General features: G+C 43.3%; 1 protein-coding gene across 1 annotated transcript in view; it reads left to right on the top strand.

Annotated features, from left to right (window-relative positions):
* The window catches only part of ift140 (intraflagellar transport 140 homolog (Chlamydomonas)), a 218,852-nt gene that overhangs the window by 27,608 nt on the left and 165,243 nt on the right, over nucleotides 1–26,001 (top strand). Inside the window, exons 9-13 of the mRNA XM_059978862.1 lie at nucleotides 3,823–3,971; nucleotides 4,794–4,994; nucleotides 13,365–13,437; nucleotides 14,852–14,943; nucleotides 23,748–23,875. Of these exons, the coding sequence (XP_059834845.1) occupies nucleotides 3,823–3,971; nucleotides 4,794–4,994; nucleotides 13,365–13,437; nucleotides 14,852–14,943; nucleotides 23,748–23,875 (643 nt within the window). The remainder of the gene's footprint in view (nucleotides 1–3,822; nucleotides 3,972–4,793; nucleotides 4,995–13,364; nucleotides 13,438–14,851; nucleotides 14,944–23,747; nucleotides 23,876–26,001) is intronic.

Here is a 26,001-nt window from a genome sequence, read left to right on the forward strand (position 1 = left end):
CCCATGCTCATAACTTCCCTGTAATTCCATGGGCTCTTATTTTGCTAAGCAGCCTCATGTGCAGCACCTTATCAAAGGCCTTCTGAAATTCCAAGTACACCACATCCACTGCATCTCCTTCATTTACCCTGCTTGTAATTTCCTCAAAAAATTGTAGTAGGTTAGTCAGGCAGGAATTTCCTTTCAGGAAACCATGTTGGCTTTGGCCTATCTTGTCATGTGCCTCCAGGTATACTGTAATCTCATCCATCATAATCAATTCCAACAACTTTCCAACCACTGACGTCAGGCTAACAGTTCTATAGTTTCCTTTCTGCTGCCTCCCACCCTTCTTAAATAGTGGAGTAACTTTTGCAATTTTTCAGTCATCCGGTACAATGCCAAAATCTATCGATTCTTGAAAGATCATTGTTAATGCCTCCATAATCTCCAGCTACTTCCTTCAGAACCCGAGGGTGCATTCCATCAGGTCCAGGACGTTCATCCACCCTCAGACCATTAAGCTTCCTGAGCACTTTCTCAGTTGTAATTTTTCACTGCACATACAGTTGGCCCTCTTTATCCGCAGATTCCGCATGCGCAGATTCAACCAACCGTGGATCAGGAAAACCTGGAAGTTCTCTCACCAGCACTCATTGTTTGAGCATGTACAGACTATGTTTTCTTGTTATTATTCCCTAAACAATACAGTATAACAACTATTTACATAATATTTACATTGTATTAGGTATTATAAGTATTCTAAAAATGAGTTAAAAGTCCCCGAGTTATGAATGAGTTCCATTCCTGAGTCCGTCTTTAAGTCGGATTTGAAGTCGGAACAGGTACGTCCGGTATTATATAGCGTCAGTTAGTCAAACGTTTTTCTTAGTATATAGTACGTATTTTACCTTTCTATGCATATAAAAAAACTTAAGAAACATACATATTTCAATGATTAACCCACTGCGTTGCTTAGTAATAATTGTAGCTTTCATCGGGGCAGGGCCTTTCACGTGCTCCATTAAAATTCTTTCGATTGTTGACCGACTGTAGCCTAACGCTTTTCCGATGACTGATGGTGTTTCACCTCTTTCCAGTCGCTTTATTACTTCCATCTTATTTTCAATCGTGATCATGATTATTTTCGTGAACAGAAACATCGCAGATTCAGAGCTGTGCCGCCGGGTCCTAATGTCCACCGCACTGAACATGTTAATAAGGTCCGGGGTTCCGCGGGGGATCCAATCATCCATGGATAAGGAGGGCTGACTGTACTTCACTTCCCTGACACTCTTGAATGTTGGTGTACTGCTGATGTCTTCCACTGTGAAGATTGATGCAAAATATGCATTTGGTTTCTCTGCCATCACTGCATGTCTCATTACAATATCTCCAGCATCATTTTGTATTGGTTCTATGTCTACCCTCGACTCTCTTTTACCCTTTATATATTTAAAAAAAGCTTTTAGTATCTTCTTTGATATTAGTTACCAGCTTCCTTTCATAATTCATCTTTTCCTTCCCAATGACCTTCTTAATTTCCTTCTGCAAGTTTTTAAAAGCTTCCCAATCCTCTCTCTTCCCACTAGCTTTGGCTTCATTGCCCTCTCTTTTGCTTTTACTTTGGCTCTGACATCACTTGTTAGCCACGGTAGTATCCTTTTTCCCTTTGAAAATTTCTTCTCATTTGGAATATATCTTTCTTGCACTTCCCTCATTTTTCACAGAAACTCCAGCCGTTGCTGCTCTGCTGTCTTTCCTGTAAATGTCCCTTTCCAGTCAACTTCAGTTAGTTCCCCTCTCATGCCATGGTAACTTCCTTTATTCTACTGAAATACCAGCACATTGGATTTTATTTTTTCCCTCTCAAATTTCAATGTGAACTTGATCATATTGTGATTACTGTTCCCTCAGGGTTCTTTAACCTTAAGCTCTCTTATCACTTCTGGATCATTGCACAACATCCAATCCAGCACATCCAATCCCCTAATGAGCTCAACAACCCCAGCTGTTCTAAATAGCCATCCCTTAGACATTCTACAAATTCTCTGTCTTGAGGTCCATCTGTAAGTATTTGGATAGACAAGAACTGATTAAAGATGGTCAGCATGCTTTGTGCGTGGTAAGTCATGTCTAACCAATCTTATAGAGTTTTTCAAGGAAGTTGCCAGGAAAGTAGATGAAGGCAAGGCAGCACATATTTTCTGCGTGGACTTCAGTGAGGCATTTGACAAGGTCCCACATAGGTGGCTGCTCAAGAAGGTTCAGTCACTTGGCATTCAGAACAAGGTAGTAAATTGGATTAGACATTGGCTTTGTGGGAGAAGCCAAAGTGTGGACGTAGAGGGTTGCCTCTCTGACTGGAGGCCTGTGACTAATGTTGTGTTGCAGAAATTGCTGCTGGGTCCTTTGTTGTTTGTCATCTATATCAATGATTGAGATGATAATGTGGTTAATTAGATCAGCAAATTTGTGGATGACATCAAGATTAGGAGTGCAATGGACATTGAAGATGGCTATCATGGCTTGCAGAGGGAATTGGACCAGATGGAAAAAAGGGCTAAAAAATGGCAGACGGAATTTAATGCAGGCAAGTGCAACTCTGGTAGGATCTACCAGGGTAGGCCTTACACAGGGAACAGTAAGGCACTGTAGAACAAAAGGATCTTTGAAAACAGGTCCATAATTTATTGTAAGTGGCGTCACAGGTAGATACAGTGGTGAAGAAAGCTTTGGGCACATTGGCCATCATAAATCAGTGTACTGAGTCGAGCAGATGGATGGTATGTTTAAGTTGTGAAAGACATTGATGAGGCCTAATTTGGAGTATTGTGCGCAGTCTTGGTCTCCTACCTACAGGAAAGTTGTAAACAAGTTTGAAAGAGTACAGAGAAACTTTTATAAGGATATTGCCGGGTCTGGAGAACCTGAGTTATAAGGAAAGATTGAATAGGTTAGGACAGTATTCTTTAGAACTTAGAAGATTGAGATGTTATTTGATTGAGGTATACAAAATTGAGGGGTATAGATAGGGTAAATGCAAGCAGGCTTTTTCCATTGAGGTTGGGTGGGACCACAACCAGAGGGCATGGGTTGAAGGTGAAAGGTGAAAAGTTTAAAAGAAACAGGAGGGGAAACTTCTTCACTCAGAGGGTCATGAGAGTGTAGAATGAGCTGCCAGCAAAAGTGGTACTTGCAAGTTCGATTTCAATGTTTAAGGGAAGTTTGGATAGGTACATGGATAGTAGGAATATGGAGGTCTATGGTCGCTGTGAGTAGGCAGTTTAAATAGTTTTATCATGGATTAGATGGGTCGAAAGCCCTGTTTCTATGCTGTTCTGCTCTATGAAGCTGTGTACAAGTTGACATGGTGCATATATGACATATACGTAGTACAGTAGCTAAATATACAATGATATTAATTCTACAGACACTGTCCTAAATAAACAGGTTATGTCACATAGTAGTTAGCATGATGCTGTTATAACTCCAGCCGTCAGAGTTCGGAGTTCAGTCCTGGTGTCCTCTGTATATGTTTGTCCTCACCGCGGAATGCGTGGGTTTCCTCTGGGTGCTCCAGTTTCCTGTCACAGTCCAATGAAGCACTGTTTTTAGGTTAATTGGTCATTGTAAATTGTCCCATGATTAAGCTACCTCTTAAAATAGGTGGGTTGCTGGTGGCATGGCTTGAAGGGCTGGAATGGTTTATCTCTAAGTAAAATAAATGTGTACTGAGTGGTAACGGGGTGTTCAGAAGTCTCTTAGCCTGGAGGAAGAAGCTGGGGGTACAACTTCTTATTCTGTGGAATCTGATCAGAAGACTAATATGCTGTTTCCTAGGTATCCTAGCGGCTGGCACCTCCAAAGGGCAAGTTGCTATGTGGCGAAAGACTCCGGTCAGCAGAGTGAGAGGTCACTGTGTGCAGGGGAAGGACCAGTGGAAACCTCAAGCTCCAATAGATCTTGAAGGAAATATAATTCAGCTCAAGGTAATGAGGTGAAGAATCTACTCAATCTCATTCTTTTCACTAGTGCCATGTGGCACAATCGTTCGATGGTTAAAGAACATTCAAAGTGATGGAGGAGCTCAGTGGGTCAGGTAGCATCTATGGAGAGAAATGGACAGTCAATGTTTCGGGTCAAGACCAAACTATAATAGTGTTGAGCAACCCTACACTACTCTGGAGCTCCATGTTAGTGTAGTGGTTAGCATGACTCTTTTATCGCTGTTATGTGTGTGTTAGCAGGTAAGTCTCACTTTATTAACTAAACATATTGCACACAGAATTTATTTCAACAATTCTGCAATAGAAAATAACCAGTATTCATAAACCCAAGAGATTCTGCAGATGTTGGAAATCCAGAGCAACACATAGAAAATTTGGCTCATCAAGCCTGCTCCGCCATTCTATCATGGCTGATATATTGTTTCTCTCAACCCATTTGCCTGGTTTCTCCCTGTAACCTTTGATGCCCTGGTTAATCAAGAATCTATCAACATCTAAATATACCCAGTGACTTGGCCTCCACAGCAGTCTGTGGCAATGAATTCCATAGGTTCGCTGCCCCCTGACTAAAGAAATTCCTCTTCATCTCTGTTTTAAAGGGATGTCCTTCTAAAGATAAAGGATCTTGGCCCAAAATGCCAGTTTTTTTATTCCTCTATAGATGCTGCCTGACCTACTGCGTTCCTCAGCATTTTGTGTGTGTTATTCTGGATTTCCAGCATCTGCAGAATCACTTGTGTTTAAGACTTGCCTGGTTATTTGCTCTCTTTGGTAACACTCTGTCTGTGTCTGCTGTTTGCTTAGTGGGGTTCCAGTAAGAACCTGCTGGGTGTGAACAATGCTGGCACAGTCCTCATCCTTAGTGAGCAGGTGATGTCTGCTCACTTCAATCAGCAAGTGACAGCGATACAGGTGGCTCCGAACCAGCTCAGCCTCAGCTTCTCATCAGGAAACCAGCAGATGCTACGAACCGACATTCACGTCAAAGGGGTTTATGTCACCAAGGTAAGAAGCTGAAATCTGCTCCATTGCCTACGGGCATCAAAATAGACACGTCTTGTAAATATGTGAGTCGAAATGGGAGTGCCTTATAAATATGGGCATGAAAATAGATGTGTCAAAAATAGGCGTGCCTTGTAAATATGGCCTCCAAGAGGACCACATTTGTCCTCCTCGTTGTTGGGTTTGGAAGCTTGCGTGCATCAATGATCTGGAGAACTATGTTGGCTGGAGTCAGGGCCTTCTGCTATGACTCTTGGTAGGATCACCTATGCCAAACAGGTCGAAGGGTAGAGGCCAGACTAAGAGCGGTCCACCGGTCGTCTAGGTTCGGGGTTCAGCTCAGGGCTAACTACGCTGACTGATCAAAAAAAATTCAGGAAGCCCTGAACACTGTCAAGACCAAGACCAAAATTGGTTTTTGGAATGTACGAACCATATACAACACTGGCAAATAACTGCAGAACTGTGTTGTCACAACCTGCATATACTGAGCATCAGTGAAAGCAGACGGACAAGGTCTGGCAGACTAAAGGCAGCAACTGGTGAAACAGTTTTATACTCAGGAAGGGAAGATGGTCAGCATCCTTATGGTGTAGTGGTCATTTTGAAGAAAGGCATTGAAAAGTGCTTGCTGGAGTGGAAACCAATCAGCAGGAGGCCAATGAGTCAGGCTGAAAGAGAAACAAGTGACCATGAATGTCATCCAGTGCTATACTCTAACTAATGATAGTGACATTTAAGAAAAGGATGTCTTCTGCGGACAGTTGCAGTCACAGGTAGAGGTTAACACCACACCATGACATAATCAACATCATGGGAGATCTAAATGCCAAAGTGGGAAATACCAACTTACACTTCACTAGGATCATGGGCACGCATGGATGTGGAACAATGAATAACAATGGTGAAAGACTGGTTGAATTCTGTGCCATAAGCAATCTGATCATAGGAGAGACCCTCTTTCCACTCCATGAAATCCACATACTGCCATGGTGCTCACCCAATGGATGTGACAGGATCCAGATTGACCATTTAATGATCAATGGTACATGGAGACGATCTTTGCAGGATGTAAAGGTAAAGAGAGGAGCAGATACAGGAAGTCATCACCACCTTGTAACAGTGTTGAAACTCAATCTGAGAAGCACTGGGACCAGAGCACATGTAATGTTGATAAGCTCAAGGACAGCAGTGTGAGATCTGCATTCACCATTCAGCTTAGGAATAGATTCCAGGCCTTGCAAGACCTTGAAGAGGATGTGTCAGTAGACAGGATTGCCCCAGTCTTAAAGGAGAGCGGTGAGGCTTGTCTAGGATACAGAGCTGGAAAGAAGTACAAAGAGTGGATGCAGCAGGGAACATGGACAGCCTTAGGAAAAAAAGATTGAAAATTAAGAAATTGTTAAATGCAAAGTCAATACAAATTAAGGTGAAACTTCAACTGCATACACTGAAGCTAACAGAAAGTGACGAGACCTGCAAGAATGTATAAGAGAGTCCACATGGAGGACCTTGCAGAGGAGGCCGAATCAGCAGCTGGTTGAGGTGATCAAAAAATGTTACAAGGTTTCAGAATTGGTAGGTGGAAAGTTCCAGGCCAGATCCAGTGGGGAATGGGGACAAGTACCCAAGAACTGGGCAAAGGGAGTTATTGTTAGAATCATCAAGAAAGGAGCGCTAAGTGATTGCAGCAACCGATGTGGCATCACACTTCTGTCAGTGCCCAGCAAGACGTACAAAAAAGCTGGATGAACTCAGCAGGTCTGGCAGCATCCGTTGAAAGAAGCAGTCAATGTTTCAGGTTGAAACCCTTTGTCAGGACTAAAGAAGGAGGGGGCAGGGGCCCTATAAAGAAGGTGGGGAGAGGGTGAGAAACCAATCAGAGGAAAGTTCAACGGGTGGGAGAGGAGAAGCAAGGAGGGGATAGGCAGGAGAGGTGAAGCAGGAATCTAAGGGGAAAGCACTATGGGTAGTAGAAGAAGGCAGAGTCATGAGAGGTGATAGGCAGCTAGAAGAGGAGACAGAGTAGAGGTGGGATGGGGAAGGGAGAGGGAGGGAATTACCGGAAGTTGGAGAATTCGATGTTCATACCAAGGGGCTGGAGACTACCCAGACAGTATATGAGATGTTGTTCCTCCAACTGAAGTTTGGCCTCATCACGGCAGTAAAGGAGGTCATGTATGGACATATCCGAATGGGAATGAGAGGGAGAGTTGAAGTGAGTGGCAACCAGGAGATCCTGTCTGTTGTGGTGGATGGAGTGTAGGTGCTCGACAAAGCGGTCCCACAATCTACGTCAGGTCTCGCCAAAGTAGAGGAGGCCGCACCGGGAGCACCGGATGCAATAGATTACCCCAACAGACTCACAAGTGAAGTGTTGCCTCACCTGGAAGGACTGTTTGAGGCCCTGAATGGTGGTAAGAGAGGAAATGTAGGGACAGGTGTAGCACTTACACTTGCAGGGTTAAGTACCAGGTGGGAGATTTGTGGGGAGGGACGTGTGGATCAGGCAGTCGCGGAGGGAACGATCCCTACGAAAAGCAGAGAGGGGTAGAGAGGGAAAGATGTCCTTAGTGGTGGGGTCCTGTTGAAGGTGGCGGAAGTTGCGGAGGATAATATGCTGGATCCGGAGGCTGGTGGGGTGATAGGTGAGGACAAGGGGGACATGGTCCCTGTTGTGGTGATGGGAGGATGGGGTGAGGGCTGAAGTGCGGGAAATGGAGGAGATGCGGGTGAGGGCATCATTGATGACGGCAGAAGGGAAACCACGATTCTTAAAGAAAGAGGACATTTGGCATGTCTTGGAATGGAAAGCCTCATCCTGGGAGCAGATGCGGCGGAGACGGAGGAACTGGGAATAGGGAATAGAATTTTTGCATTTGGCAGGGTGGGAGGAGCTATAATCAAGGTAGTTATGGGACTCCGTGGGTTTATAAAAGATGTCAATGGACAGTCTGTCTCCAGAGATGGAGACCGAGAGATCAAGAAAGGGGAGAGAAGTGTCCGAGATGGACCAAGTGAATTTGAGGGCTGGGTGGAAGTTAGAGGCAAAGTCAATGAAATTGACGAGCTCAGCATGGATGCAGGAAGCAGCACCAATGTAGTCGTCAATGTATCGAAGGAAAAGTTGGGGAGCAGTACCAGTATAGATTTGGAGCATAGATTCACCCCAAAGTTATTGTCCAATGGATTACAGATGTTGATGTGTGCTTGAGGAAAGAGGAAGCTGGCTTCAGGAGAAACAGAGGCTGTGTTGACCAGATCTTCACGCTGCGTAACATCATAGAACAGTGCACAGAATGGTAGAGATAACTGTATGTGAATCTTACCAATTTTTAAAAAGTTTTTAAAGCATCCACGGGGAGAGCTTCTGGTGAACTGTCAGATCTTAAGGGATCCCTTCCAAAATTGTTCAGTTTATCCAGAGTTTCTATGCTAATGAAACACCCTGGTTTCCTTGGCTACATTAATCTAGTGAAGACAATCTCTGGCCCCGCCAAACGTGTGAGATTGAGATTAATTTGACTAAAGAGTTAGTAAAGAACAGAAAAAAAAAGAAAAGGGCCCAATTTAATGAAACATTCTAATGTGCACAAGTTGAAGCTCACTGGTTTCCCTGAGTCACCGATCCTCGATCGATCTCACCCCGGGTTGACTCTTATGACCGCTTCTCTGTAGCGTTTTCTCTCTTCTTCTTCTCTCAAACAAAACAAAACCCAAGCCCAACCTTGGTGTCCCTCACCAGAGAAACCGCCCCTTCAATTCGGCCATCCTAATTGGGTAGCAGACATGTCTCCACATTTCTTATCTTCAGCAATAACCCAAACATAAATGGAAAACAAGCAGCTCGTACAGAGCAGCGCAAAATGAAAAACATGCATCATAACAGTAAAAATATACAAACCAGGGCATTACACTAATTTCACCTGCAAAGTTGGGGACAGGAGTTTGAACTTTGAAGTCAAGACAGGAGTCAGGCAAGGCTTGTGATGTTGGCAATATTATTTAACTTGGTTATTGACTGGGTTATGAGGCAAACAACGAAAGATGAGCAGAGAGGCATTGGGTGGACTCTACTTTAGAAGGCCTTGACTTTGCGGGTGACCTCGCATCTCTATCACATATGTTCCAGCACATGCAAGAGAAAACTCAGTGCCTGTGTACCTTTGGTAGGCAAGTTGGACTCAGAGTCAAGCAGATAAAGACCAAGACCATGACCCCCAAAGTAGAGTCTCCTTCTCCCAACACCAGGCATAGGGCATTGACATTCCCAACAGTGGCAGATTCACCTACCTGGGCAGCATCATTCAGCAAGAATGTGGGACCAAGGACAACATCCAATGAAGGCTCAGCAAAGCTAGAAATGTCTTCAGATCAATGAACAACATATGGGGATCAACCAATACAGTATTCACACCAAGGTGAAGCTGTACCAGAGCTGTGTTCTGTCCACGCTCTTGCACAAGTCAGAATGCTGGTCAGTGACAGAGAATGACCTTGGCAAGCTGTCTTCATTCTACACCATGAGCTTCCGGAAGATCCGCTGTATTTTCTGGGTAAGAAAGATCTCCATCGACACTCTACTCCTTCAGTGACATCAAGAGGACATGGCCACAATCATCATGAGGAAATGGAGATGGATTGGGCAAGTGATGAGAAGAGAGGTTAGCTCCATCATTAAGACATTTCTTCATTGGACCTTGAAGGGTGGAGGAAACGTTGGAGACCAAAGACAGCTTTGTACAGTAGAGGCAGAAATGAGGACCCTGAACCACACCTGGGGCACAATAGAGAAGATGGCCATGGACAGGCAGAGATAGAGAACCTTCACTACTGTCCTAAATGCTAGTGACATAACAGGCGCTAACTTGTAAGCGTGGGCATCAAAATAGGTGTGCCATCATATATACATTAAATCAATGATTAAGAAAGAAGCTTAATTTTATTTGTCACATGCACATTGAAACTTGCAGTGAATTGTGTCCTTTGTATCAAAGATCAACACAGTCCGCGATTGTGCTGAGGGCAGCCTGCAAAGTGTCACAGACAGACAGACTTTATTAATCCCAAGGGAAATTGGGTTTTGTTACAGTTGCACCAACCAAGAATAGTGTAGAAATATAGCAATATAAAACCATAAATAATTAAATAATAATAATTAAATTATACCAAGTGGAAATAAGTCCAGGACCAGCCTATTGGCTCAGGGTGTCTGACACTCCGAGGGAGGAGTTGTAAAGTTTGACGGCCACAGGTAGGAATGACTTCCTATGACACTCAGTGTTGCATCTCGGTGGAACGAGTCTCTGGCTGAATGTACACCTGTGCCTAACCAGTACATTATGGAGTGGATGGGAGTCATTGTCCAAGATGGCATGCAACTTTGACAGCATCCTCTTTTCAGACACCACCGTCAGAGAGTCCAGTTCCACCCCCACAACATCACTGGCCTTACGAATGAGCTTGTTGATTCTGTTGGTGTCTGCTACCCTCAGCCTGCTGCCCCAGCACACAACAGCAAACATGATAGCACTAACCACCACAGACTCGTAGAACATCCTCAGCATCATCCGGCAGATGTTAAAGGACCTCAGTCTCCTCAGGAAGTAGAGACGGCTATGACCCTTATTGTAGACAGCCTCAGTGTTCTTTGACCAGTCCAGTTAATTGTCAATTCGTATCCCCAGGTATTTGTAATCCTCCACCATGTCCACACTGATCCCTTGGATGGAAACGGGTCAGTGGTGCCTTAACCCTCCTCAGGTCCACCACCAGCTCCTTAGCCTTTTTCATATTAAGCTGCAGATGATTCTGCTTACACCATGTGACAAAGTTTCCCACTGTAGCCCTGTACTCAGCCTCATCTCCCTTGCTGATGCATCCAACTATGGCAGAGTCATCAGAAAACTTCTGAAGATGGCAAGACTCTGTGTTGTAGTTGAAGTCCGAGGTGTAGATGGTGAAGAGAAAGGGAGACAGGACAGTCTCCTGTTGAGCCCCGGTGCTGCTGACCACTCTGTCTGACACACAGTATTGCAAGCGCACGTACTGTGGTCTGCCAGTCAGGTAATCAATAATCCATGACACCAGGGAAGCATCCACCTGCATCACTGTCAGCTGCTCACCCAGCAGAGCAGGGCAGATGGTGTTGAAAGCACTGGAGAAGTCAAAAAAATGACCCTCAGAGTGCTGGCCAGCTTGTCCAGGTGGGTGTAGACACGATTCAGCAGGTAGACGATGGCATCCTCAACTCCTAGTCAGGGCAGGTAGGCAAATTGGAGGGGGTCTAAGTGTGGCCTAACCATAGGCCGGAGCTGCTCTAGAACAAGTCTCTCCAGGGTCTTCATGGTGCGGGAGGTCAATGCCACTGGTCTGTAGTCATTGGAGCCACTGGGGCGTGGCGTCTTCGGTACAGGAACGAGGCAGGACGTCTTCCACAGCACAGGAACCCTCTGGAGACTCAGGCTCAGGTTGAAGTCATGGTGAAGTACTCTACATAGCTGGGAAGCCCAGGCTTTGAGCATCCTGGGGCTGACACCATCCGGGCCTGCAGCCTTGCTTGGGTGGAGCCGTTTCACCATACTTCTGGTGCCAGCATAGCATGTCCACAGCTTACTAACCCTAAATTGCAAATCTTTAGAATGTGGGAGGAAACTAGAGCACCTGAAGAAGACTAATATGGTCATGAGAAGAATGTGCAAACATATTACAGACAGTGCAGAATAGAATCCCCATTTTCCAATTGCTATGCTATCGCTATCCCAGATCCGGCAGGTGGCAGGTGAAATGTACTAATGTCTATATTCTGTGTTGTTGAAGTTCTTCGGTAGTATTTTATTCACTGTTTTGTTTTGCATTTTGTTAATTTTATGGTATTTTGGTGGTTTGATAGAGTCAATGAATCCTCCCAGATATAAATGCACTATCAGAATCAGGTTTAATATCACCAGCACTGAAATTTGTTGTTTTATGGCAGCTATAATTACAATATGAAAAATATGTATAAAAAAATTAACTAAGTAGTGCAAAACGAGAGCAACAAAAGAAAGAAAAAAATAGTGAGGTAGTATACATGGGTTCATTGTCCATTTCAAAATTTATACCAGACGATGTCACAGCCAGTGAGAATGCTCTCCACCGTACAACTGTAGACATTTGTGAGTCTTTAGTGACTTACCAAGTCTCCTCAAACTCCTAATGAAATGTGGCTGCTGTCATGCCTTCTTTGTAATTGCATCTGTAACACCCTGGTTAAGGTTTTTACTTCTAATGCTGCAAGGTATTCCATTAAATAGTTTTCTGTAGAAGGAGTGTGTTCTGCTGATAGTGCTTGGGTTTCTGTTAAAGATAAAGGGTCATGTTCAGGAATGTTGGGTCAGCCAAACAGGATGGTAGCATTGGGAGAAGGTTCTCGAGAAAGCTGAGTGGAGAGGTTTTGTGACAGACACTGGTGCAAGTCATGGTCTTAGTCAGCAGGAGATGAAGAGAGAAGATCAAGAGAACCAGCTGTAAGATTCTATCCGATTGGATTGCAGGATTTGATGGAGTTCAGGATGGGAGTTCTACTGGTGATTGGTGAATAGGAGTCAGTGTTGTGAGTAAGAGACACACCCAGTTATGGAAGATATGAGCTCTGACCTTGTGCACATTTGACTGGTTTAATTATAGTGGGCCATTTTATTTTTTTAAACTTTTCTTCTTTAATAACTGTTTGTTAAAGCTGATATTCATAAATACACCTTTTTTTGTTTGCAGTGTACGCTCTGTTATTTCTTGCTGACTGATAACTGCACGTGGGCAATAATTACATGACATTCGCTCAGATTGGGGTTCAGGTGATCAAAACATCCCAACTTTCTTGTTTGCTGGGACCCAAATCATACTGACCCTAGATGTACGGTGTTTGAGAAAGGTGGCTTTCTCACCGCTGCGTTCAGTGGCTGTTAGCGAGTAGCTAATGAGCTGTGCTTCTAGAAAACCTGGTGAAAAGGTTACTCAAATATGTTGGGCTCAGGAGAGACACTCAGCAACTGGTTTGTGAATATGGTGGGTGGAAAATCCGGAGGCTGCATAGTGGTGTTGTTCACTACGTGCAGGTTATATGGATTAGGGTCCTGTGAACACATTCTGATGGCCAGCCTCTGGTCTTGTTACGGTTCTCTAGCAAAATATGGATTAAGTTTGCTCTGTCAAGGAATTTGAAATTGACGCTCTGATCCAGAGCTGAATTATAACAAGCTTGTTCACAGCTGTTTTGAAGGTTGATGATACATCTTGCTTATAAATGATGCTTTTGACACAAGTTAGTTCAAACCTCTGCTTTGAAGACCTGAGCACTTCACTGCATGAAACCTCTGCTTTCTGTTATTACAGGAGATGGTAGTGGTGTGGAATGGCAAACACGTTAGTGTTTTTGAACTATTTGGACCATCACTGAAAAATGCAGGTAACGTTATTGTTTAGGTAAAATCAAGCAGCAAATGATTAATGTAGTCAGAGCAATACAGCACAGATACAGGCTCTTTGGCCCAGTAAGTCCATCCCAACCATAGTGCCCACCCAACTAGTCCTGGTTTCCTGTGTTCGGTTCATATCCCTCCAAGCCCTACCCTTTAATCTGCCTATCCAAATGTTTCTGAAATAATATTGTACCCACCTCAACCAGTTCCTGTGGTCGTTCATTCCATAGAGTCACCACCGTCTAATAAAGTTGCCCTAATATCCCTTTTATATGTTCTCCTTAAATCTACAGTTTGCCCCCCACCACCCTAGCATCACACACAAAATGCTGGAGGAACTCAGCAGTCAGGCAATATCTGTGGAGAGGAATTGACGGTTTGGGCTGAGACCCTTCATCAGGACTGAAAAGGATGGGGGCAGAATCCACAATAAGAAGGGGGGGTAGTGAAGGGGAGGGAGTACAAGTTGCCTCTTGCGAACACCTCATTTCTGGAGTTTCTGTTCAGCCTCTGCTTGTATGCAGGTAGGAGAAGTACAGCCAAGTGATCAGGTTTCCTGAAATGTGGTCTGGGCATGGAATGGTAGGTATTTCTTATCTTTATATAACAGTGGTCTAGTGTGTTGGGATCTCTGGTGCTACTGGTTATGTGCTGATAGTAATTGGGCAGATTTTTCTTCAGACAAGCTTAGTTGAAATCCCTGACTCTGATTCGAAATGCATTGGTATGGACCGTTTCTTGTTTGGTGACAGCTTCATGCAGTATCCAAGTCTCTGATTACAGTCATCCGATGGTGGTAAAACTGTGGTCAGGATCACAGAGAATAAATGAGTATGGACTCATTTTTTAAAATTGCACCTCTTTGGATGCACCACCCATTAATCTATTGAACCTCAAGATAAGAAGCTGTACATAGTGCTTCAGGTATTTTCTCATCAGAGCCCAATGTGCCTGTTGAAAGATTTCAATAGGGTGTAATGATAGTGTAGTGATTAGCACAACACTATTACAGCTCAGAGGTTCAAGAGTTTGAAGTTGAATTCCAGTGCCATCTGTAAGGAGTTTGTATGTTCTCCACATGAACGGCGTGGGTTTTCTCCTACAGTCCAAAGACATACGGGTTAGTAAGTTAATTGGTCTTTGTAAATTGTGCTGCAATTAGGCCAGGGTTAAATAATTGGGTTTCTGGGCAGCACAGCTAGTTGTACTGGAAGAGCTTGTTCTGCACTGTATCTCTAAATAATACGTTTAAAAAAAAATACTCTTCTACTCTAATACCTTGCCGGTCATGGTTAACTCACCATTTACCTTCCTAAACATTTGCTATATCTGTGTTAATTTAGCACAACTTTTTGTTTGCACTGATAATGGAACCAATGTGAACTGCTGGTATTGTTCCAGGTTCATTTCCTTGTGATTCCTGTGTTGTGGCTGTCCATGAGGAGAGCATTTATACTGTGGAGCCAAACCGTGTGCAAGTTCGTACTCTGCAGGTAAGTGTAAGAAGAGGGCCGAGAACCTTCATCAGTCCTGAGTTCCTTCAGCACTTTGTGTGTGCTGCTCTGGATTTCCGAATCTCTTGTCTTTATCATTTGCCCGTTAGTGTTGGTGTTGTAGTAGTATCTCAGAATGGGTACAGCACAGAAGGAAGCCATGTCAATGCCAGCTGTCTGCCAGAATAACTCTCCAGGCCTTTAACCTGATTTTCCCATTCCCCTTGCATATTGAAGTCCCCCATTACAATTGTGACATTACCCTTATTACATGCCCTTTCCAGCTCCCTCTGCAATCTCAACCCCACAGCTTGGCTACTATTTCGAGGCCTATGTATGATTCCCATAAAGTTTTTTTTCCCTTGCTGTTTCTTAATTCCACCTGCAAAGCTTCACCATTCTCTGACCCTATGTCACCTCTTTCTAAAGATGTAATTCCATCTCTTACCAACAGAGCCACGCCACCACCTATGTCTTCTTGCCCCTCCTTTTGATATAAAGTATATCCTTTGATATTAAGCTCCCAACTATGACTCAGCGTGACTCTGTGATGCCCACATCATCATACTGACCAATCTATAATTGCACCACATGTTCATCCACCTTATTCTGAATACTACATGCATTTAAATACAGCACCTTCAGTCCTGTATTCTTTGCACTTTTGAATTTTGCCTGTGTTACAATGTAACTCTGCTCTGTCTGCATTTATACCCAATCATTGGTTTGTACTTGCTTACATTCATATTACACCCATCATCTACTTGTAAACCTGCTGGCTCATCCTCAGCTTTATCATACTGGTTCCCACCCCCCGCTATATTAATTTAAACTGCTCCCAACAGTTTTAGCAAACTTGCCACAAGGATATTGGTCTCCCTTGGATTTCAGTGCAACCTGTCCCTTTAGTACAGATCACACCTCCCCCAGAAGAGGTCCCAATGATCCAAAAATCTGAATCCCTGCCCCTGCTCCAATTCTTCAGCCATGCATTTATTTGCCACCTCATTCTATTCCTATCCTCACGGTTGCATGGCACAGGCAGCAATCCCAAGTTTACTACCCTTAAGATCCTGTTTCTCGCCTTCCTCCCAAACGCTTTGTATTTTTTTTCAGGACCTCCTCCCTTTATATACCTGTGTCATTGGTACCAATATATACCATGACTTAGAAACATAGAAAATAGGTGCAGGAGTAGGCCATTTGGCCCTTCGAGCCTGCACCGCCATTCATCATCCAACTCAAAACCCTGTACCTGCTGTCTCTCCATACCCCTGATCCCTTTAGCCATGAGGGCCATATCTAATTTCCTCTTAGATATAGCCAATGAACCGGCCTCAACTGTTTCCTGTGGCAGAGAATTCCACAGATTCACCACTCTCTGTGTGAAGAAGTTTTTCCTCATCTCAGTCCTAAAAGGCTTCCCCTTTATCCTTAAACTGTGACCCCTTGTTTTGGACTTCCCCAACATCGGAAACAATCTTCCTGCATCTAACCTGTCCAATCCCTTTAGAATTTTATACGTTTCAATAAGATCCCTCTCAATCTTCTAAATTCCAGTGAGTATAAGCCTAGTCGATCCAGTCTTTCTTCATATGAAAGTCCTACCATCCCAGGAATCAATCTGGTGAACCTTCTTTGTACTTCCTCTATAGCAAGAATGTCTTTCCCCAGGTTAGGGGACCAAAACTGCACACAATACTCTAGGTGCGGTCTCACCAAGCCTTGTACAACTGCAGTAGAACCTCCCTGCTCCTGTACTCAAATCCTTTTGCTATGAATACCAACATACCATTTGCCTTTTTCACCGCCTGCTGTACTTGCATGCCCACCTTCAATGACTGGTGTACAAATGACACCCAGGTCTCGTTGCATCTCCCCTTTTCCTAATCGGCCACCATTCAGATAATAATCTGTTTTCCTGTTCTTGCAACCAAAGTGGATAACCTAACATTTATCCAAATTAAATTGCATCTGCCATGAATTTGCCCACTCACCTAACCTATCCAAGTCACCCTGCATCCTCCTCACAGCTAACACCGCTGCCCAGCTTCGTGTCATCCGCAAACTTGGAGATGCTGCATTTAATTCCTTCGTCTAAATCATTAATATATATTGTAAACAACTGGGGTCCCAGCACTGAGCCCTGCGGTACCCCACTAGTCACTGCCTGCCATTCTGCAAAGGTCCCGTTTACTCCCACTCTTTGCTTCCTGTCTGCCACCCAATTCTCTATCTACATCAATACCATACCCCCAATACCGTGTGCTTTAAGTTTGCACACTAATCTCCTGTGTGGGACCTTGTCAAAAGCCTTGTGAAAATCTAAATATATCATATCCACTGGCTCTCCCCTATCCACTCTACTAGTTACATCTTCAAAAAATTCTATAAGATTCATCAGACATGGCTTTCCTTTCACAAATCCATGCTGACTTTGTCCAATGATTTCACCTCTTTCCAAATGTGCTGTTATCACATCTTTGATAACCGACTCTAGCATTTTCCCCACCACCGATGTCAGACTAACCAGTCTATAATTCCCCGGTTTCTCTCTCCCTCCTTTTTTAAAAAGTGGGGTTACATTAGCCACACTCCAATCCTCAGGAACTAATCCAGAATCTAAGGAGTTTTGAAAAATGATCACTAATGCATCCACTATTTCTTGGGCTACTTCCTTAAGCACTCTGGGATGCAGACCATCTGGCCCTGGGGATTTATCTGCCTTTAATCCCTTCAATTTACCTAACACCACTTCCCTACTAACATGTATTTCCCTCAGTTCCTTCATCTCACTAGACCCTTGGTCCCTTACTATTTCCAGAAGATTATTTATGTCCTCCTTAGTGAAGACAGAACCAAAGTAGTTATTCAATTGGTCTGCCATGTCTTTGTTCCCTTTGATCAATTCACCTGTTTCTGACTGTAAAGGATCTACATTTGTCTTAACTAATCTTTTTCTTTTCACGTATCTATAAAAGCTTTTACAGTCAGTTTTTATGTTCCTTGCCAGCTTTCTCTCATAATCTTTTTCCCTTTCCTAATTAAGCCCTTTGTCCTCCTCTGCTGGTCTCTGAATTTCTCCCAGTCCTCACGTGTGCCACTTTTTCTGGCTAATTTATATGTTTCTTCTTTGGACTTGATACTATCCCTTATTTCCCTTGTCAGCCACGGGTGCACGACCTTTCCTGGTTTATTCTTTTGCCAAACTGGGATGAACAATTGTTGTAGTTCATCCATGCGATCTTTAAATGCTTGCCATTGCATATCCACTGTGAACCCTTTAAGTATCATTTGCCAGTCTATCTTAGCTAATTCATGTCTCATACCTTCAAAGTTACCCTTCTTTAAGTTCAGAACCTTTGTTTCTGAATTAACTATGTCACTCTCCATCTTAATGAAGAATTCCACCATATTATGGTCATTCTTACCCAAGGGGCCTCGCACGACAAGATTACTAACTAACCCTTCCTCATTGCTCAATACCCAATCTAGAATGGCCTTCTCTCTGGTTGATTCCTCGACATGTTGGTTCAGAAAACCATCCCACATACATTCCAAGAAATCCTCTTCCTCAGCACCCTTACCAATTTGGTTCACCCAATCTATATGTAGATTGAAGTCACCCATTATAACTACTGTTCCTTTTTTGCACACATTTCTAATTTCCTGTTTAATGTCATCCCCAACCTCACTACTACTGTTAGGTGGCCTGTACACAACTCCCACCAGCGTTTTCTGCCCCTTAGTGTTATGCAGTTCTACCCATATCGATTCCACATCCTCCAGACTAATGTCCTTCCTTTCTATTGCGTTAATCTCCTCTCTAACCAGCAATGCTACCCCACCTCCTTTTCTTTCCTGTCTATCCCTCCTGAGTATTGAATATCCCTGGATGTTGAGCTCCCATCCTTGGTCACCCTGGAGCCATGTCTCTGTGATCCCAACTATATCATATTCATTAATAACTATCTGCACATTCAATTCATCCACCTTGTTACATCCTTCTGGATGTTCGTCCTCCCTTTTCAGGATATCGTGGTCATGTTCAGAAACATTGTGGACCCTGGCACCTGGGAGGCAAACTACCATCAGTGTTTCTTTTTCACATCCACCAAATCTTCCATCTATCCCCCTAACTATAGAGTCCCCTTTTACTGCTGCCATCCTCTTCTGTTCTGTACCCTTCCGAGCCACAGGGCTAGACTCAGTGCCAGAGGCATAGCTGCTGTTGCTTCCCCAATTAGGTCATTCCCTCCAAAAGTACTCAAAATGTACTCAATACTTATTGTTCAGGGGACAGCCACAGGGGTGCTCTTCACTATCTTACATTCTCCTTTCCTTCTCTTGATAGTCACCAGTTTATCTGTCTCCTATAGCCTTGCGGTGTCTCCCTCCCTGTAACTCCTGTCTATCACCTCCTCACTTTCACTAACAAGCCGAAGGTCATCAAACTGCAGCTCCAGTTCCCTAATGTAGTCTCTAAGGAGCTGCATCTCAATGCACCCGGTGCAGATGTGGTTCTTGGGGAGGCTAGTTGCCTCCTGGAAATCCCACATCTGACACACAGAACAGAACACTGCACCTGCAGACATACCCCTATTCTTTCAAGTGTAGTTTTAGAAAAAGAAATAAGAAATAAATTTGCCAACTTACCTCGCCTCTGCCTGTTTTTGCTGATGCCAATTGAACCAAAGCCTTGCCACTCTGATGATGAACACTGCTAGATGGTACCTTTCTTTTATGGAGACTGGGTTTTTCAAGCTTCGCAGCAGAACTGCACGGGAACACTTCTACTGTATCTGTGCCACTGTCCAATCAAAGATTTCCACTGAAAAATGGCTGCTTTTTCAAGCTCCACTCCAGACCTGCGCAGGAATGCCTCTTCTACCTATTCCTCCCAGCTTCTTACTTCTTCTCTCCCTTCCACCCACACACCTTGTCCCTCACCTGCAGCTTGTACTCCTCTCCTTCCCCTCACCTCATTCTAGCTTCTGTCCCCTTCCTTTCCAGGGTCTCAGGCTGAAACATCAACTGTTTATTCCCCTCCATCAATGCTGCCTGACCTGCTGAGTTCCTCTTATTTTGTATGGGTTACTCACCCTCCCCTTTCCCTTTATTCTTTATATTTGTTGAATGTTTTTGTTGAACATTTTTGTTGCATGTTGCACCAACACACCACAGCAAATTCCCAATACATGTAAATGTACAGCATAAGATGAGCAAAGTTGAAGCTTGACCTTGATTAAAGTTCACCTTCCATGTGTCTGCCCATTCTAAGTGCCTCTCCTTGTGCTTCAGTAATGTATCACAAATGTGAGTTTGTGTCAAATGGAAACCTGGAAATTGCTGTTTTCACTTTCATGTCATCGTCTTTGATATAGATCAAAAAAGTGATGGCCCTAGCAATAATTCCAGGAGATAGTGCTATTCACCTTCCTCCAGCCCCAGCAACAAGCCAGCACAACTTGTTGTTGTCTGTTACTTACCTTGACTTTATACCCAAGCTTTCATACTTGGAGAAGAAAATGCTGGACAGACCATGCGGCTGAGACAGGAACCCTGCAGTGAGAAACAGTCGATGCCTCTTCATCGAAATTTTTATCTGTTTTTATTTCATGTTTTCAGGTTTGTCTTTTGATTGGCAGCACAGCAGTTCAGTACCTGGCTATATGTCTAGCATTGATTTTGTCTTTCTAAACTGGCCTCTTTCAATTACCAGCAAATTTCTCTGTTTGAGTTTGAAAATATTGCATCTGTGTTTATATGTACCTGTGTGTATGACCATAAACTTCAAAGTTCAAAGTAAATTTATTATTGAAGTGCATATACGTGTCACCGTAAGCAACTCAGAGATTAATTTTCTTGCAAGCGTTCACAGTAAGTACAAAGAAACAAAATGGAATCAATGAAAAACCAAAGACAGAGCAACAACCCTCGTGGAAAAGACAACAATCTGTGCAAATACAAAAAAAAACTTTTGCGTTTGAATAGTTAGTGGTGTTTTGCACACTGTTACACACACAAAGAATTCTTGTTCACTACAGTGCTAATAGTGCCATCACTCACCACTCTTCACCATGTGCCAGAATCCCAGCACTGAAAACATCTTCACCAGCTGCTTCAAAGGCTTTGTACTTTCCAGTTTAATAACAGGTAATACTTACTACCATTTCCACAGCACCACAGTAGAGTAGCAATTAGCATGATGCTATTACAGTTTGGGCATCAGAGTTTAGAGTTCATTTCCACGTCTTCTGTAAGCAAGTTTATACATTCCTTCCTGCTTGCATGTGGGTTTCCTCTGCGTGCTGTAATGCTAATAATTAAACAAATTAGAAATATTTTTATAAAATATGTGGCTTAATATGTTGAGCATCAACCTTGCTCCAACAATGATATATTTATTTCACAAGATAAGGGGAATAGCCAGTTGTCAGAAACTCGTTCCCCTATTTCTGTTGGAGGAGCATGAACAACCAAGGGTTACCTGCACTGCCAACAGCTTCATCCTGCAGTTGACAAATAGCTTCAAGTTCCTGGGTGTCAGCATCTTGGGCCCAACATACTGAAGCGAAGAAGGCTTACCAGTAGCTCTGTTGCATGAGGAGTTTGAGAGAATTTGATATGTCACCAAAGATGAACACGTTTCTGCAGATGTACCATGGAGAGCATTCTAACTGGTTATATCACCTCCTGGTATGAAAGCATGGGATCAGAAAAAGTTGTAGATGGTTGTAAACTTAGCCAGCTCCAGCGTGGGTATTGACCTCCCCGCTATTGAGGACACCTCCAAAAGGCAATGCCTCAAAAAGGCAGCATTAATCATTAAGGACCACCACCATTCAGGACATGCCCTCTTCTCATTACCACCATCAGGGAGGAGTCTGAAGACGCATATTAAAAATGTTAGGAACAGCTTCTCTCCTTCTCTCTCGCCGTCGACTCATGGTGACTCTATGTATAGTGTAGTTGTCCATAGGGTTTTTGTGGCAAGATATGGAAGTAGATTGCCAGGCCTTCCTTCCACACAGATATTGCTGTTGCCTAGGTTAGGGCCCAGCCGGGTTTGAACTCAGGACTGTCCACCTTGGAGTCAAATGCTGATGCCACTACACCACTGTCCAACCCATTTCTTATTGAAACTTATAGTAAATGTTTTTATATATTGATTGCACTGTACTGATGCTGCAGAACAACAGGGACATTAAATCTGGTTGAGATGTATTTAAGTTGGCCTCCTGCTGGAGATCCCCTAGTGATTGTGCTTCATTATGTTACATGGAGGACAAAGCAGAGACAAGAGAATTCTTCATCTTTGTTGCTTTCTGTGAATTGGTTGCAGTAGGAGCAGGAGCAACTGCAGGAAGGGTGAGAATCTGACACAAGTTCAAGTCCATTGACATCTGACTATACATAAATACAACCAAACAAAGCAATATTCCTCCGGACTATGGTGCACCAACAAAACGTATCACATTTAGCATAGAAACCAAAATATCACTATAAATAAGTTAATTCACTCTTCACACCCTCGCTCTGCCACCTCCTGCACCCCCCCTCCCAGAAACATGGCATGCCCACAACTTGCTAGCCCTAACCAGCAAGTCTTTACAATGTGATGTGGAAGTCGCAATAAGGCAAGGGTTAAAGAGAACGTCCAGGCAAGGATAACCTGGGCAGTTATATTGAAGTGAGCCAGACTGCCAGAGACACCCCTGCTTACTACAGAGGAGATGTGCAGGGTGACTGTGGCAGTGTGTATGCAAGTTGGATGAGTGAGGCCTCTATAGTGAGACTTTTCCAGAAAGATCTTCCTCAAACATAGTGCCCCCTTACACAATAGTGGGTGCCGGATTCTTTACTAACTTCAAAATGTCATCAACTGTCTGCTTGAAGCTTCAATTGACTTTTAACAGTTGTATTGTGAATGGCAATTGATCCTGCAAGCGAGGAATTCAAATATATGCAATTTACCAATGGTCAATAACCATAACTGATATGTCAATCCTTTGTAAAAAGAATAGCATTTTTCTGTTCTAGCTTCAGAACAGTGTAGTTGACAGGCCATGCTGTTCTCCTTGTGCACGGGTAAAGTAAAAAGAATGCTCGAGTCATAAAAGTCACGTCAGAATTGATCTCCGAACTTCGACACCCCGAATTGTAATAGTGTCGCACTAGTTGCTATGTTCCTGTAGTGCCCAGAGTGATGTTCTACCCCAGGTCAGGGCAGGGAAGAGATTTTACAAAAAATCCCCACTGGTGCTATAGGACGATGAGCATGTTGGGGTTTGGGATGGATGGTACAAATGTAAAAACACCAAAAGAAAGGTAATAAACTAATGTTGCAAGGAAATATCCAGATCAGAGTTTGGGTAGAAGAAAATGCTTGGTTAAGAAAGACTCTTGCAGTTCAGATTATCAACTCAATAAAAGAGCACCGTGATAGCCTAACGGTTATTAAAACTCAGGGTATTCTGGGGTTCAGAGTTCAATTCAGGTGCCGTCTGAAAGGAGTTTCTATGTTCTCCCTGTAACCACATAGGTTTTCTCCAGGTGCTCCGGTTTCCTCCCATGGTCCAAAGATGTACTTGGTTGGTAGGTTAAATGGTCATTGTAAATTGTCATCTGATTAGGCTAGGGTTAAACCGGTGGGTTGCTAGACGGTGCAGCTTATTGGGCTGGAAGGGCCTGTTTCATGCTGTATCTGTAAATAAATAGAAATAATAAAGAATGAATGGGATCTGTGATCTTTGCTACCTTTTGCTATTTACCAGCCATTCTGAGTGTATTCTTTGTTTCAGGGTACAATTAAGCAGCTGCTTGTGTTCAGTGAGACAGAGGGAAACCCATGTCATCTTCAGACCTGTGGGAACTTCCTGGTCGTGGGGACAGACAAAGCTCATGTAAAGGTCTTCGATCTTTCCCGCAGGTATTGTACACAATCCTGACTGGAATTAAACTCAGTGGAATTAATTTTTAAAACCTCACATGGGGTCATGTCCTTATGTTGAGCTGGCTGTGATTTTGAACAATGGACAAGTGTGTGAAGTACTGTTGAAAATAAGTGAATTTGTTTTAAAATAAGTTTATTCCGTAAGTGCCATACTGATAAGACAGCGTACCAGTTAGTGCAACGCTATTACAGCTCAGAGCAGCTTAACTCCAGCACCATTCTGTAAGGAGCCTCTGAACATTCTCCCTGTGGAATGTGTGTGTTTTCTCCTGGTGCTTCTGTTTCCTCTCACAGTCACAAGACGGGTGGGTGAACTGGTCATTGTAAATTGTCCCATGACTAGATGAGAGTTAATCAGGGTTGTGGGTTGGTGGGGCGGTGCAACTGGAAGGGCTGACACCATGTTGTTTTGCTAAATAAATCAATAGGAATTTCATTACCGTCTGGTGTATATGACAATAAACTGATCTACTCTAATTAGCTGAATCACAAACACAAAATTTGCAGACACTGGGAATCCAAAGCAACACACACAAAATGCTAGAAGAACTCAGCAGGCTAGGTAGCCTGTATGGAAAAGAGTAAACAGTCAACGTTTTGGGCCGAGACCTTTCATCAGGGTCTTGGTCCAAAATGTCGACTGTTCACTCTTCATAGATGCTGCCTGGCTTGCAGAGTTCCTCCAGCATTTTACGTGTGTTGCTAATCTAATTAGTATATGGTTCAGATGTAATCTGTCATTTCGATCCTTACTGTTTGTATTCCTTCAGCAGAACCCCCTTTTCCCGTCTAATCAATCGGTTGCCACGTGAATCAACCAGACCTTTCCCCCACCTGCTCCACAAGTTCCTTTCCAGCCTTGTGGAAATGTCCTTAAACGTGATACTGAGCAGGCATGTAATCTGGACATGGGCTCATGATAAAATGTACAAGAGGATCAGAATCAGAGATCATGTGGATATTTTCTTCAGGGCAGAAATAGCTAATACAGTGGGGTATTATTTTTAAGGTGATTGGAGGAAAGTGTGTGTGGGGGGGAATATCAGGGTTGTTTTGTTTTTACACAGAGTGTGCTAAGTGCTTGGAACACTCTGCCAGGGTGGTGATGAAGCAGATAGTTCAGGGAGCATTTTAGAATCTCTTGGGCATATGGAGGGGTCAGTCAGAGGGAAAGGTTAGATGATTTTAGAATAGGATAAAGAGTCAACACGCATTCGTGGACTGAAGTGTCAGTACTACGTTGTAATGTTCTATGCTCTATCAAAGTGAAGTGTGTCCGTTCCCTTAACTATACTGTCCCCTATCATGATTACATTACCCCCTCTAACCCATCTTTAACTAATCACCGTTTGCACATCTATCCAGTAGCTATGGACGTTGTTCTCATTGGATGAAATATATAATTAGACAAATGCCAGGGCTGTATCTCCTTCAACGTTACCTTATACATCCCCTGTCTGCCTCATCTGCAGATACATATGGTGACATATATGTACTTTGATAATAAATTTACTTTGAACTTTGAATTAGAACCCATTAGCTGCTAAGTGCTACAGATGTAATGCAATATTTGGTCTGTTATGTTTGTCTTAAAATTATTTCTTTTTTAAAAAATATTTTATTTAATTATGTGCCTGATTTAACTTCAACTCCTGTTACTCAGACCACATTTCTGTGGTTACTGTGCACAGAAACACCGTGCAAAGATTTCTTGTGCTGTTGATGTAAATCATTGTACACAGGGAGTAGGTCTGAAATAGAAGGCTACCCAATGAAGCAAGGTCAAAAACAGTTATCAGAATTCACAGGCTCTCACTTCCTTTCTGTTTATAGTCTCGAGTTGTTCTGGTTACATTGGAGATGTTGTAAAGATACAGCAGCTATGAGGGTCATGGTCTTTGTAAACAATCTCTAACATACACACACCAGAGCACAAAAACAATTGAAAGACTAAACATTCAGTACTTCAGCTCCTGCTCTGTCTCAGTGGGTAGTACATTTGCCTTTGATGTAGGCCAGTTATGGGTTTGCATTCTACTCTATTATGAGACCATAATCTAGGCTGTATAATTTATTTTGTTTGTTGTTAGTTGGCTGTAAAA

The sequence above is a fragment of the Hypanus sabinus genome, chromosome 9 (assembly GCF_030144855.1).
Source record: "Hypanus sabinus isolate sHypSab1 chromosome 9, sHypSab1.hap1, whole genome shotgun sequence".
Classification (NCBI taxonomy): Eukaryota; Metazoa; Chordata; class Chondrichthyes; order Myliobatiformes; family Dasyatidae; genus Hypanus; species Hypanus sabinus.